The sequence below is a fragment of the Hypomesus nipponensis genome, chromosome 5 (genome assembly GCF_054491055.1).
Source record: "Hypomesus nipponensis isolate SF chromosome 5, ASM5449105v1, whole genome shotgun sequence".
Taxonomy (NCBI): Eukaryota; Metazoa; Chordata; class Actinopteri; order Osmeriformes; family Osmeridae; genus Hypomesus; species Hypomesus nipponensis.
The window spans coordinates 2,288,670-2,302,500 of NC_140365.1; the positions used below are offsets into that span (position 1 = coordinate 2,288,670).

Consider the following 13,831-nt stretch of genomic DNA (forward strand, 5'->3'; position numbering starts at 1 on the left):
GAAAATTTGGTGAATTCAAAACAAACAAAATCGATGGTGTTTACATTTCGATATTAAGTATTCAACGCCTTTTAAAATTCAAAACATTTTAACTTGTTTTGCTTCCATACCCATCGCTGCTGGTGAGACTTCCGGTCTGACGTATACACCATGACGTAGGTTCTCCTGCTGCGCCCACAAACTCATTTGGTTCAAAGCGTCCTCAATGTTGCATACGTTTACATGTATATATTTAGCAATCGACGCAAAGCCTGGAAGGCAAATAAAGAGTTGCTAACATTTTAAAGGTGAGTTAATGTGTCCTTACGTTATGGAAAGTGCAGTTTGGGATTAAGCGTATTATTGGACGAGTTGCAGTATCTGCGCTAGCCTAGCTTGGCTAGCTGGCTAACGTGAGCTAGCTAGACAGCTGACTTGTTTCTGCCAGTTGTGCCAGCTACATAAGTGCGACGTTAAAATGTATAAGCTAGGCTTGGCGAAAGGCTCTCATCTACCATTGTAGTATCTAGCTTAGGTAGTTTTACCAGTGATAAGCATCCAGTTGACTAATAATATAGCCAGTGCTGTCTAGCTAATACTAGTTTAACAGTCGCTAGGTACCTAGCAACTGGTGTCGTACTCAAAGATTGAAACCAAGATATGGGGATTAGAAACATCAGGCTAGCCAGTTACTACTGGATAGGTCGTTACTTGGAATATTTAGCTACATACTTGACGATATCTTCAGTAATCTACCTACCTAACATGGAGATACGGCACGGGGTGTAACGCAGTCTGGTAACGTTTAGCACCAGCGAGATATTCTTACTTAGCTACCAACAATGACTTTAATTGTCTCATCTCACAGATCACTGCCATGTCTTTGGAGAAAACGTCGGACCTGGTTAATGAAAACACTTGCGTGTCCTCAACTTTAACCTTAGATCTCCGGTCCCCACATAGCGCCCTTCTTGACGCTGACCTGTGTAAAAATGGCAAAGGCACAACCACGTCCTCTAAAAAGCGTCATAATTATGCCACATCCACTCCTTCGGACCTGTTGAACGGCACGATGGTGGACATGGACGACGGCGAGTTGAGCCGTCGCGAGGAGGAACGGGTTCGGAACCACGAGAATGAACAGGGGCAGAGCGAAACTGGAAGTAAAGCCAAGTGGGTCAAAGAAGGTCAGAATCAACTGCGCAAGGTGGCAGAGAGGCAACAGGACCACAACCGCAACCCGGACGCAAATCTGAACCACAACGGGAGTCCCGATGACAACCCCAACCAGAACCATAATCAGGACGTGGAGTTTCAGGAGGACAAGAGTACCTTGAAGAGCCTTCGGTCTCTGTGCTCTGAGGTCAGTGAAGCTCTGCTGATCGACACCTCCGCTGCACCTCAGGGGGATGAGGGGGAGGGGGAGGAGGAGTCTCTGCTTCTGCCTGGCGGGGAGAGAGACACAGACTCTTCAGAGGCCCAGAGCAGCAGTGAGTCCAGGAGAGAGGAGAGCGCGGACGGGGGGACCGCGTGCCTGACGTCTCAGGGGGGTCGAAACGGAGCCCCCAGCGACGAAGACTCCAGCTGCATGTCGCTGTCCCAAGGCAGCACGGCCAACAGCAGTCCTGATGCTGACCCAGGTAGGAGAGGCCGCAGCAGCCAGGGCGCGCTGTCAGCCCTGAACCTTCCTAGTTGAACTCAACACACGGCTGATGTGGGGCATCCCCATAGTTCACCTGATGAGTGCATACCGAGGCCGTATCGCCGCGCCCTGGGTTCGAATCCAGCCGCGGCTCTTCGCTGCATGTCTTCCCCTCGCCCCCCCTGCCATCATCTGATATGAAAAAACCAAATCAACTTTATATGATGATCGACTTTCATGTTTTCCCCTGTATGACTCCCTGTATCGCTGCCTTTGGTAGAGTCGTACTGGGACCGCAGTGCGTTTGAGACGGATGCAGACCTGCCAGCGGGCTGGATGAGGGTGAGGGACACCTCGGGGACCTACTACTGGCACATCCCCACAGGCGCCACCCAGTGGGAGCCCCCGTCCCCCGCAGAGGAGGGGGAGCCCCAGGAGAGACCTTCCAGCACGTCCCCCGCTGTCTCCCCCAGCGAGGAGCCACAGGTGAGGGCCAGGAGGGGAGGCCTGGAGGAGAGGCCTGGGGGATATATATATATACACACACATATATATACACATATATATGTGTGTGTGTGTGTGTGTGTGTGTGTGTGTGTGTGTGTGTGTGTGTGTGTGTGTGTGTGTGTGTGTGTGTGTGTGTGTGTGTATATATATGTATATGTGTGTGTGTCATTAACTGAGGTGTCTGGTTTTAGTTGACATGGAGTGGGGTGTCTCCCCGCCCGAACAAGTTCAACGATGAGGACTTATGGAAGGTGAGTGAGTGCTTCCTAAGCCAGCGACACTTCACAGACTCCACTTCCACTTGTAATCTCACATTTACAGGTGACATTTACTCTAAGCTTCACCAATTAGCATCAATCTCCTTTGTACCAGGAGGAGGATGTGAACTCTGACCAGAGCCTGAAGGAGTTTGAAGGAGCCACTCTGCGCTACGCCTCCATCAACCTCAGGTGGGATGAGGGGACGTCTCTCTAGGTGAGGTCTTACCAGGTACTCTTGGTCTGTTTAGACGTCTCATCCTGTATCTTCACTGTTGCCCCCAGCTGCTCCCAGTCTGAGGGCAGAGAGAAGCTGGATTCTCTCATCAATGACCCAGACACCAAGGTATTTACTCATGCATGTGGGTGTTTTTGTAGTTTGACCTTGAGACCTCCACACGCATCTCACCAAGTCTCTCTCCCCCGCGCCCCCCTCTCCCTCCCGCCCTCTATCTATCTCTCTCTCTCTCTCTCTCTCTCTCTCTCTCTCTCTCTCTCTCTCTCTCCCTCCCGCCCCCCTCTCCCTCCCGCCCCCCTCTCCCTCCCGCCCTCCTCTCCCTCCCTGCACCTCTCTCTCCCTGCACCTCTCCCGCCCTCCCCCCATCAGGTGTTTGCGGTGCGCTCCCTGGGCTGGGTGGAGATCTCCGAGGAGGAGATGGCCCCAGGAAAGAGCAGCGTCGCCGTGAACAACTGCATCCGCCAGCTGTCCTACCACAAGCACAACCTGCACGACACAGCCGGGATCTGGGGGGAGGTGAGGGGGTGGAGTCTGGGGTCAGCCAGCCCTCCAGGGGGTGCTGTGGGGTATGATGGCTGGACTGAGGGGATGTTTGACGGGGTTTTTCTTCTCTCCCACAGGGCAAAGACATGCTCCTGGTTCTGGAGAACGAGACGCTGAATCTGATTGACCCTCTGGGCCAGACGGTGCTGCACTCTCAGCCCATCGTCAGTATTCGAGTGTGGGGCGTGGGGCGGGACAATGGCAGGTCAGTATCTAGGCAGATTAGCCAAAACAGGCTTGCTTGTGCATCTCTTGAAACGTTTACAACGCAGACTAAAAAGAAACGGGTTATTCCTTCAAAGCCCTGCTCTGTTTCCCTTGTATGTTTTGAGTTGATTGATTGATTTGTCATGCTTGATTTGCTTTCTCTCCGACCCGCTGCCCTCGGCCTATCAGGGACAGGTAGTGTATGATTGATACACCCAACATCTCTCATCTCATGGCCCCATGATGTGTAGTGAATGTAGTGCTGGTTGTCTCACTGGCAGGCCACGCCCCCTGTCTGTACAGGCCACGCCCCTCTGCTGCTGCCTCTCCACTGGCTTCTGTTGTAGTGTCTCAGTAGATACATTCACCCACGTCAGATAATGACCACTAACTCTCGACAGCTCCCAACGTTTTTGTGACTGTAGAACCGTCGACCTTTGCTTTCATCCCTAAAGGCCATCCGTGTCATGTCTCATTGTCAGTGTGAGAGAGTGTGAGAGAGTGTGAGAGAGAGTGAGAGAGTGTGAGAGAGAGTGAGAGAGAGTGAGAGAGAGTGAGAGAGAGTGAGAGAGAGTGAGAGAGAGTGAGAGAGAGTGAGAGAGAGTGAGAGAGAGTGAGAGAGAGTGAGAGAGAGTGAGAGAGAGTGAGAGAGAGTGAGAGAGAGTGAGAGAGAGAGAGAGAGTGTGAGAGAGAGTGAGATAGAGTGAGATAGAGTGAGATAGAGTGAGAGAGAGTGAGAGTGAGAGTGAGACAGACAGAGAGAGAGAGTGTACTGCTGTACTGACATCAGTTCTGGTGTGTTTTCCTTCCAGGGACTTTGCCTATGTGGCCAGAGACAAACTGAGCCATGTGCTGAAGTGTCACGTGTTCCGCTGTGACACGCCTGCTAAGAACATAGCCACCAGCATGCATGACATCTGCTCCAAGGTTAGGACAGAAATCTTTCATACAGAGTTCAGTTATTGACATTACGCGACAGATATTCTTCTGGAAACATCGAGAACAGGGCGGGGGAGGGGGGGGGGGGGCACACGAGGACCAGGGTTGAGAGGGGCTGATGCAACCCACCAAGCTGATCCTGAATGTGTTCTTGTTTGTGTTCCTCTTCAGATCATGGCCCAGAGGAAGACTTCTAAGACCTCTGTGAGCAAACTCAACATGGACCCTTCCAGACTAGCTGACATTCCTTTCCAGGGTAAGAACCAGTGACCTCTGACCTCATCCTGAACCCCCAAGCTCCTGCATCTTAAACCAAACTCATCTTTCCTCCTCAATCTCATCTCCCTTCCTCACCTCTCCTCTAACTGACAGAATTCCCAGCACCAAAAAACGAACTGGTCCAGCGTTTCCAGGTGTCTTACCTGGGTAACGTTCCTGTGGCCAAACCTGCAGGTAAGGAAGGCTTTGGTAAGGAATGCTCTTTTTTCTTCTCTTAACTGCAGTGGTGACAGTTTGTAGTTCTGTGTTGGGCAGTGGTAGTGTGATTTGATGGGGTCTATAGATTACTTGGTGTGTTTGCATGGTTTCTGTCCAACTCAATCAGGGAAATGCACTCATAGACTGCTCTGGTTGTCTCAGATGATCAACCCTGTACATTTTGTCATTTAGCATTTTCCGTTAAAGATCCTGGAAAGTAGAATTGAAAATGAGTTCATCACACCACAGAAGAATGTGTTGTTAACTACCCATCCAAATTCAAATGAAAAACCACAGACAAGTATGTTAAATTTAGGCTTTGAAATCATGAGAAAATCGTCAGTCTCCTCCGCTTGAGACTGGGGGGGGGGGGGGGGGGGGCGTGTCTCCTGAAGGAAGTGAATCTCTGCCCCTTCGAATTGATTGAATTTAGCAACAACAGCAACATTAGCTAAATCAAGTGCAGATATCAGAACAGCCCTACCTGCAGTCTCTGAATGTTTTCTGTGTTAATGACTTTGTCTTTGCATCGTACCAGCTGAGTAACAGAATGCAACCATCTGAAAACGAGAGAGAAACTATTCAACGGTCTAACTCCACATTTCAGTGCGACAAAGTTTTCGTACTTGCTTGAAAGCACGTCCTTTCAAGAACTCATTTCACACGTATATATAATGTACTGAGAAGCAAATCATGGAATTTGCTTTACAGGATCTTTACGTTTTCAGGTCCTGTACTAACACCATCCTTTGCCCTCCCTCCCTCCCTCCCTCCCTCCAAGTGTTGATAATCATTAATCTTAAGTGACAGCTGAAACTGGTTACTATCCCTCATCATTCGTCTCTCCTCCCTGCCTCTCCTCCCTTCCTTTCCTCCCTGCCTGCCTGCCTCTCCTCCCTTCCTTTCCTCCCTGCCTCTCCTCCCTGCCTCTCCTCCCTGCCTCTCCTCCCTGCCTCTCCTCCCTTCCTTTCCTCCCTGCCTGCCTGCCTGCCTCTCCTCACTGCCTCTCCTCCCTGCCTCTCCTCCCTGCCTCTCCTCCCTGCCTCTCCTCCCTGCCTCTCCTCCCTGCCTCTCATCCCTGCCTCTCATCCCTGCCTCTCATCCCTGCCTCTCATCCCTGCCTCTCATCCCTGCCTCTCATCCCTGCCTCTCATCCCTGCCTCTCATCCCTGCCTCTCCTCCCTTCCTTTCCTCCCTGCCTGTTCCAGGGATGGACCTAGTGAACGTTACCCTGGAAACCGCGTTGAACTCCAAGTTGCAGGACGAGTGGCCGTCTGTGACGGTGAACGTGGCCTCCGCCACCCTGACTATCATCGCTGCCGAGGTGGGCCCAGTCTCTCTCTCTCTCTCTTTCTCTCTCTGTCTCTCTCTCTCTGTCTCTCTCTCTCTGTCTCTCTCTCTCTCTCTGTCTCTCTCTTTCTCTGTCTCTCTCTCTCTCTGTCTCTCTCTCTGTCTCTCTGTCTCTCTCTCTCTCTCGTTCTGTCTCTCTCTCTCGTTCTGTCTCTCTCTCTGTCTGTCTCTCTCTCTGTCTCTCTCCCTCTCCCTCCAGTCAACCATCCAGGGTCAAAAGGTCACCTTAGAACCAGGGTCAACATGGAAGGTGTGTCTCTCTTGTCTCCACAGACGCAGGAAGTGATGTCGGAGTGCCGGGTGCGTTTCCTGTCCTTCATGGGCGTGGGGAAGGACGTCCACACCTTCGCCTTCATCATGGCCGACGGCCCTGGAGACTTTGTGTGTCACATGTTCTGGTGCGAGCCCAACGCTGCCAGCCTGAGTGAGGCCGTGCAGGCTGCCTGCATGGTGAGGCCCCGGGACACTACACCAACCCAAACTGAGCCCTCGTATCCAAACTCACCCATGAACGTTCCTGTGTATTGATGGTGTGTGTGTGTGTGTGTGTTGACTGACAGCTGCGCTACCAGAAGGTTCTAGATGCCCGGCCGCCCAGCTCCTGCCTGCCGGGGCCCCAGGCTGACTCTGTGGCCCGCCGTGTGGGCTCCAGCATGAAGAAGGGCGTCCAGAACCTCCTGGGCAGCTTCAAGAGGTCCGGGGCCCAGACACCCTGACCGCTGCCAGCCAGCCAGCCAATCAGACACCCTGACCGCCGCCAGCCAGCCAGCCAGCCAATCAGCTTCTCTGTGACAGTCCACCCCTCTCTTTCCCCCTCTCAGACCCCCCGTCCCCTCCAGTCTTTCCTGGTTGGCTGGCAGAGCTGTGGGCAGGGATGGTTGCTATGGAGACGACGACCAACTGTCACCAACTGCCCTGCACTGGCCACTGCTGCTTCCTGTTCTGACTTCCTAACGCCACTGCCTGATTGGACGAGACCTGCCATCTCCGTTCACTTGGAACCCATTTCATATTTAGTTTCCCGTTTTTCTTTTTATTATTTTCTTTTTGTTGTTGTTGAAATGACGTGTTGTTGGGCCCAAGCAGCACATAGTCCTGACAGAGGCAGCAGTGAAGGGTTTTTTCTTTCGTTAGAAAGGTTTTATCACACTTCTAGGAAGAGAGTGCTGCTCACAAACCAAGATGTCTGCTGTTTGACTGATTTAGAGACTGATCTGTTTGTGAAGATTGAAATGGAAAAAAAGTGCAATTGAATTGTGAATGTTGACGTCATCCGATTGACTTTGGGTCTTTGGTTTAGAAAATTTTTGAAAGGAACAGCAAGGAATGAAAAAAGCCAAATATCAAAAGTAGTCTGTAAACAAAATGTTAAATATCTAAATATCAGAGCTGAAAGAACACACAAGAATGTTTTGGGACTTAGTTTGTATACTGATGCAGTTTGTTTTATCATGACCCCATGCTTGTCCTGATAAACACTAATTCAGTTAGGGAGCTGAGGAACCCACCAGGTCTTCAACTTTGTTTTAATTTGTTTAGCAAATTGCAGTGAAACAAGTACATCTCGCCAATGTAGAGAATCTTCCAGAGCGAGAGAGAGGCTGAGTTTACTGTAGAGAGCAGCTAAGCCTTTCACCGAGGCTTTCTAGATCAAAAGAAGAACATGTCTATTTGCGTACTGGCGTCACAGTACTCCCTCACTGTAGGGAGGCGGAGGAAACTGTTTTAAATGTCAACACTGTTCCTGTGTCTTGTGTCAACGCCTCCAAGTCCAGCAGTTTTGTGTGTAATTTTGTTTTCATATTGTTCTTCATTATTCATATTTCTATTTTCATACATATTTTTTACACAAATTGTCTGTCAGATTTCGTATGTTACGTTTTTTTTGTTTTTCTTCACAGCCAGTTTGTGGAGTTACTGGAAATGCAATATAGAAAACTTTTTTGTTTTGTTTTTGGTCGATCATTTCTCTTTTTTTTTAATTTGTGTTCCACCTTTGTCTGGTCTTCAGTGTTTGTGTAGAGGGTGTCTTCCATAGCTGTAGTTTCTGTTCCCCTTCTCACCATGGCATGCGTGGACACTGTCTCTTGACAATAGAAACTATGCCTGTCATCCTTAGTTGTGACACTACAGCACTACTAACATTATACACTTACATACACTACATGTATGTTACATACACTAATAAGTAAATACACTACTTACAAAACACGTCGTTAAACTTTGTTACTCATCATTTTGTAGATTGTTTAGCTAACTCATTAGTTAGTGTGGTTTCCGTTATCAAGTGTTACAGTAGAACTCACTAAGTTACAGTTGGTGTCATGTCACTTACGATGTGTGGTTCCTAACTCATCCTGGTTGCGTGTTGCTTGGTCACTATGCTTGATTGTTGTGATTGTTGACATACAGTACTGTGTCACAGCCTCGTGCACAGGCTTTTACATGATTATTCTCTTAAATATTTTTGATGTGCGTGCCGTATTTTTTCGGCAGTATGAAAGGGCAGCGTTGAGAGAATTTTCATTACGTTTTTTTCATTTCATTATTTCTTTTTCAAAATGTGTATTTGTGCCTCAGGCTTTTGCACAGTACTGCAGATGTAACCTGCCATGAGATCTGTTAGCCAGGCCTCACCCTTCCAGTCAGGCAGTGCCTGTCACAACACTAATGTCTCCTTTCAATCTGACCGCCCCAGTTTCCCAGACTTGGATTAATCCTTGTCCTAAAGTAAGAGAGAAATTCAATTAAGATTTCCCTTGAAAAGTGTTTTTTTGCTTAAGACTAGGCTTAATCCATGGCTTGGAACCAGGGCCTACAGTTTCTTAAAGGGAGGTAGAGGTTGTAAATGTTCACTGTAGTATGATATAATATGAAACGTCAATAAATGATTCACATTGTGTACCTTCAGGGCCAGCTCACGACCCAAACGTACAGCTTCTCTCATGGTGTGATACCCAAAAAAGCCAAGGAAATATATTATCCATGTAAATCTCAAGTAACACGGTCTTCTTTTAGCTGATGAATGTTGCACAGTGCGGACATAGTGTTGCTGATTATTCTCCTGTGTGAGATATTTATTAAGCCTCATTTAGGAAACGACACTGGTCTGTTCAAAGTCGTATCACACTTTGATTGGATATCAACTGATTGCTCGAGTGCAAGAAAGACTTGGTTTTTATCCTTATTTAAATAAGATGAATCAGATGGTATGTATGTATATAGGTATATCACCGGTCACGTTGTAAAATTAAAAAAAACTTTTAACCTGGTTGTTTTTCTTTGTTGTTTCTGTATTACATAGGAATGTCCAAGATTTGCAGTTTCATTCTGGCTGGAAACAAGCAGTTGGATGAAGTCTTGCGTTATCAGATTCCACCTCGGGTCTTGTTAGTAGCTGTTTCACGTTCCCACAGGGGCAAGAGCAGATGGTTTACTCTCTCCCTAATTTAATGACTTGGACTTGTTTGTTCTACCAGCAGCATTAGTTCCTGTGTTGAGCAGACAGACTCAAGCAGATCCTGCTCTCAGCTTGCTACGGTCCCTACTCTGAGAGGATGATCCCTCCCACCTAAATATTCATGAGGACCTGTCAATAAAAACAAGGTCTATTTCAACATTTTATCCCTTCCTTTGTCGCTTGGATTCCAATATTTGTTTTGTTTTTTCATCCAGTAAGGGGGAAATATAATCACATGTAAATATTCTGCGCTGCAGTTGACACAGTGGATTAACATCTCTGCATCCCGCCATCCTCGTGTTTGTTTGCATCTGGTTTGTCTGATCACACAGGGTTGTGGAAGCAACAGATCAGCTCACTGTCAGACTCCTCTACAGCAACAAAGCCCCTCTGATCACTCTGGAAAGTTAGACTTGTTTGAAGGGCAGAGAAAGTCACTGTGGTAACTGCTGGGTAGGTTGATCAAGTCTAGTCAGCTGTCAATCATGAGGTGATGTCACGGAGATTCACCTCATCACACTGTGTTTCATTTCCTGTCTACTGTAGACTGAGGTTAGTTTGGTTGAAGGGATTTAGGAGAAGTGTGGATTATCATGTACTACCACTAAGGAGTGGTAAGTTATTCTCTCATTGGAAGTGCATCCTTGATTCACAGTCGTAGATATCCTTCATGCTGTTTGTCCTTAACTTATGAAGTTAAATGCTTTATATTAGGACCCAGGATAATGAATAATTAGACTTTTTTTTTTTTTTTACGGTGAAAATGACATGCAATTAAAAACGGTTGGGATGCTCCAGTAATTATTCCACTAGGGCTTATTAAAAACGTGTGAAATATTGTAATCAAGCAAGATTGATATTCCCTAAATGAAGATCATTAATATATGCTAATTTAATTTAGTGGGCTGGTATGAATAGTTAATTATGCAAATAATTTAATTAGATATCATGGTTCAGGAAATGACACGGTTTCTGACCTTTCAAGTATCACTAGTTCAGATACAAGGGCTCGCACAGGGAAGGGTAAATCTCAGTGGTAGAACTTTTGACAGCAGATCAAGAGAATCCTGGTTCAATTTTCCCCCTTTACGTCGCTCAAGTGAATACATTACTATACGGCGTTGGTTAATTCTTCCATCTTAGACCAGCCTTTCCGGCGTTCCACAAAACACATACAATATTTAACAGCTGAACGTGATCCACGCTTTCGCTGCGCAGAGCTCGCGCTGCGCAGAGCTCACGCTGTTGTCAATCGCACCGAAGCCTGAAGAAGAAATACACATGTTGATGTTAGCTCGTGCCGGCTCACAGCGGGAGTTCTCCCGTTGTAATCCTCCAAACAGGATGTTTTCTCGCTGCAATGGAATGAAAGACGAGCACGGGGCGGGAGGCTGCCGACGTGTCGAGATGAGACGACACAAATTGGTGCTTCTCTGAACCGTCTTTTTTCATTTTAGCGTGAGCTGACACTCGCCTCTAAACCCATCATGCAACGGTGCCGACTGTCTCATTCCGCCCTCTTAATCATCGGTGACAGCTTGCATAAAGAATCACCCCTACTACATAGCATATCATCCATTAAGAATGATAAAATAACTATTACGTCTTTGTGCCAAACATGAGTCCGGTGGTCCACTGTAAAACTTATTTGCTCCGACTGAATATCCGCCTCCTATTTCAGACCCGTCCGTCATACTGCAGCTTTTACCTGTCAGCAGCTGTGATTACTCTGCTGATTGTTGACGTGTGTGTGATGGTGGTGGTGGTGGTGGTGGTGGTGGGGGGGGGGGGGGGCAGGGCAGGGCCTCACCAGCCTGACTCTACAGATGACTGCCTCCTCTGTGCCGTTTCATGGCCGGCAATCTGCTTGAACGTCACTAGATGAGATGTCCAATAGAGCCTGAACACCAGACAAGTCATTCAGTGATCACTCTCTCCCTCCCCCCCTCTACCTCTCTCCTCCCTCCCTCCCTCCCTCCCTCCCTCCCTCCCTCCCTCCCTCCCTCCCTCCCTCCCTCCCTCCCTCCCTCCCTCCCTCCCTCCCTCCCTCCCTCCCTCCCTCCCTCCCTCCCTCCCTCCCTCCCTCCCTCCCTCATTCACTCACTCACTCACTCACTCACTCTCTCTCTCTCCCTCCCTCCCTCCCTCCCTCCCTCCCTCCCTCCCTCCCTCCCTCCCTCCCTCCCTCCCTCCCTCCCTCCCTCCCTCCCTCCCTCCCCTCCCCCCTCTACCTCTCTCTCCTCCCTTCATGCTTTCTGAGATGACTCAAGACCTTCATCACTTCATCCTCCTCTTTGATCTTGATTCGGGGCTGAACCATTTCAAGTACACCCTCTGCGCCGAATCCTTTTTTTAAGTGTTTGTGACTCCACATGACAACGACCCTTCTCTGAACGGTCTGTAAACACGACTCATGGAATATGAGAAAAAGCAGATTATACAGAGAGAAAAATACAAAATCAATAAAGCGTAGGTGTTGGGCTCTGTCTGTGTTTGGTTCTGTCAGGGTGAAATATGGTCCCTGCCTCACAGCAGTCGCTCCTGGGGGACTCGCTAATTGCAAATAAATGTGTGTTTATTAAAACGAGGAAACTCGGCAAATGAGGATTTATTGTGAGATTGAAGATGATGTGTGACTCTGGGAGTCGAGAGAAGGGACTGGAACACAGACAGGAGTTTCTGTTCTATACTCACTGCAATTTGAGGCAAACAAATTCTAGCACCAAAAAATTAAGGCAAAAATGATTTTGAGTTTGAGCAGCCTGAATGTTGTTCTATTTGAATTTCTGATTTTTTTGGGGGGGGGGGGATCTGAATTTTACTCTTCGAATTTGAGCAACCTGAATTTTGTGCTATTTAAATCAAAGCTATTTAAATCAGGTATATAGTACTATGCAAAAGTCTCTAACCAATCTAACCAATGAATATAATCTTAAACATGTATTCTTGTCTTCTGTAAACATCTACACATCCCTGTACGCTGTAGGGAGACCCAGTCATGCAGTCGCTGTCCTCGTTCTACGCTTGTCTCAGGTGTTCCGTCCTGCAGTCATTAGTCTTCACAGATCTCCCCAGTGAGATCCCACCAGCCTTCATTAATCAGCCGTTAGCAGAGAGCATTGTGACTGCCTTCTGACACACACTCGCATGGACACACACTTGTGCACGGGAGCATTCACACACACACACACGCACACATGCTCACGTGCATACACACTCTAACACATATTCATGGTCACACTCACACACACACACGGGTTCACAAAATCACACAAAGGGAAAGGGAGTTTCCGTTATACACAAAAATAAATGGCTGACAGCAGAACAAACATGTTGGATTGTTTGTCAAGGCCCCCACATCTCACCTGCTCGGCCCTGTCACCTTCAAGACCACTTCATCCCCCTGACGGATGGCCTCCTTCAGAAGCAGAGGTTAGGAGGAGTTCACCTGTGAGCTCTCACCTTGTGGCTCCCCCTGCCACACTCACAGCCCCTCCAGGCCCCCCTCCAGGCCCCCCTCAAGGCCCCCCTCCAGGCCCCCCTCAAGGCCCCCCTCCAGGCCCCCCTCAAGGCCCCCCTCAAGGCCTGCCCTGGTTTCCTCATTCCCTCCTGCTGGTTTGCCGTCAGCAGAATGGGGTTCTGTTTGACTTGCACGTGGGGGACCGGACAGGATTCCAGATCAGGTGGTGTTCGAGAGTTGAAGCTCTGAGTGAAGTGTTTTGAAGGAGGAAGAGAGTTGAAGGGTTCTTCAAACACAGGAACTCAAGGTATCAGTTGAGGTTTTGATCCATTCATTTAGAACCTGGTCTTGGAGTGGCGTGTGCTGTTCATGGTTTACACTCCCTATCTGATTGCCTACTTCAAAACAGACGATTAGAGAGAACTTAGCGATCGGACAGACGGATTGTGTTCACAGTGAGGTGAAGCTAACCAAATCCCTATGGGATTGACAAGGGCCATGGTTTCTTTTTAGTTTTTTTAAAAACCTAACTGATGTTTGTCTGTGACAGTTGCATTTGTACCTACATTCACCAACAGAGGGCAGTCATTACCCTTTTCACCAGGAACAGGAAGTCAACACACCTGAGAACTTGCAGACCATTTCACAAATGGATTAGCTACACCACAGCCCTGATCCTATGGGCAATACATTGTGTTTTACCTGTCTCTTTAATGTGTTTTAAGGTTATATGCTGGGGCATGCTGGGACATGCTGTCCTAGATGGACCAAG

General features: G+C 48.3%; 1 protein-coding gene across 2 annotated transcripts; it reads left to right on the top strand.

Annotated features, from left to right (window-relative positions):
• Positions 1-154: 154 nt before the first annotated feature.
• LOC146287752 (amyloid beta precursor protein binding family B member 1-like) lies at positions 155-9,410 on the top strand. 2 transcript variants are annotated; one of them, XM_084698429.1, is made up of 14 exons: positions 155-287; positions 848-1,619; positions 1,902-2,107; positions 2,320-2,379; positions 2,501-2,577; positions 2,671-2,731; positions 2,993-3,139; positions 3,244-3,371; positions 4,186-4,300; positions 4,484-4,568; positions 4,685-4,780; positions 5,998-6,113; positions 6,413-6,589; positions 6,700-9,410. In XM_084698429.1, the coding sequence occupies exons 2-14, from the start codon at positions 857-859 to the stop codon at positions 6,853-6,855; spliced, it is 2,187 nt and encodes a 728-aa protein (XP_084554555.1). In that variant the 5' UTR covers positions 155-287; positions 848-856; the 3' UTR covers positions 6,856-9,410. The 2 variants fall into 2 exon arrangements, with proteins under 2 accessions (XP_084554555.1, XP_084554556.1); XM_084698430.1 differs by having other exon boundaries at positions 4,685-4,765.
• The last annotated feature ends 4,421 nt before the right edge of the window (positions 9,411-13,831 follow it).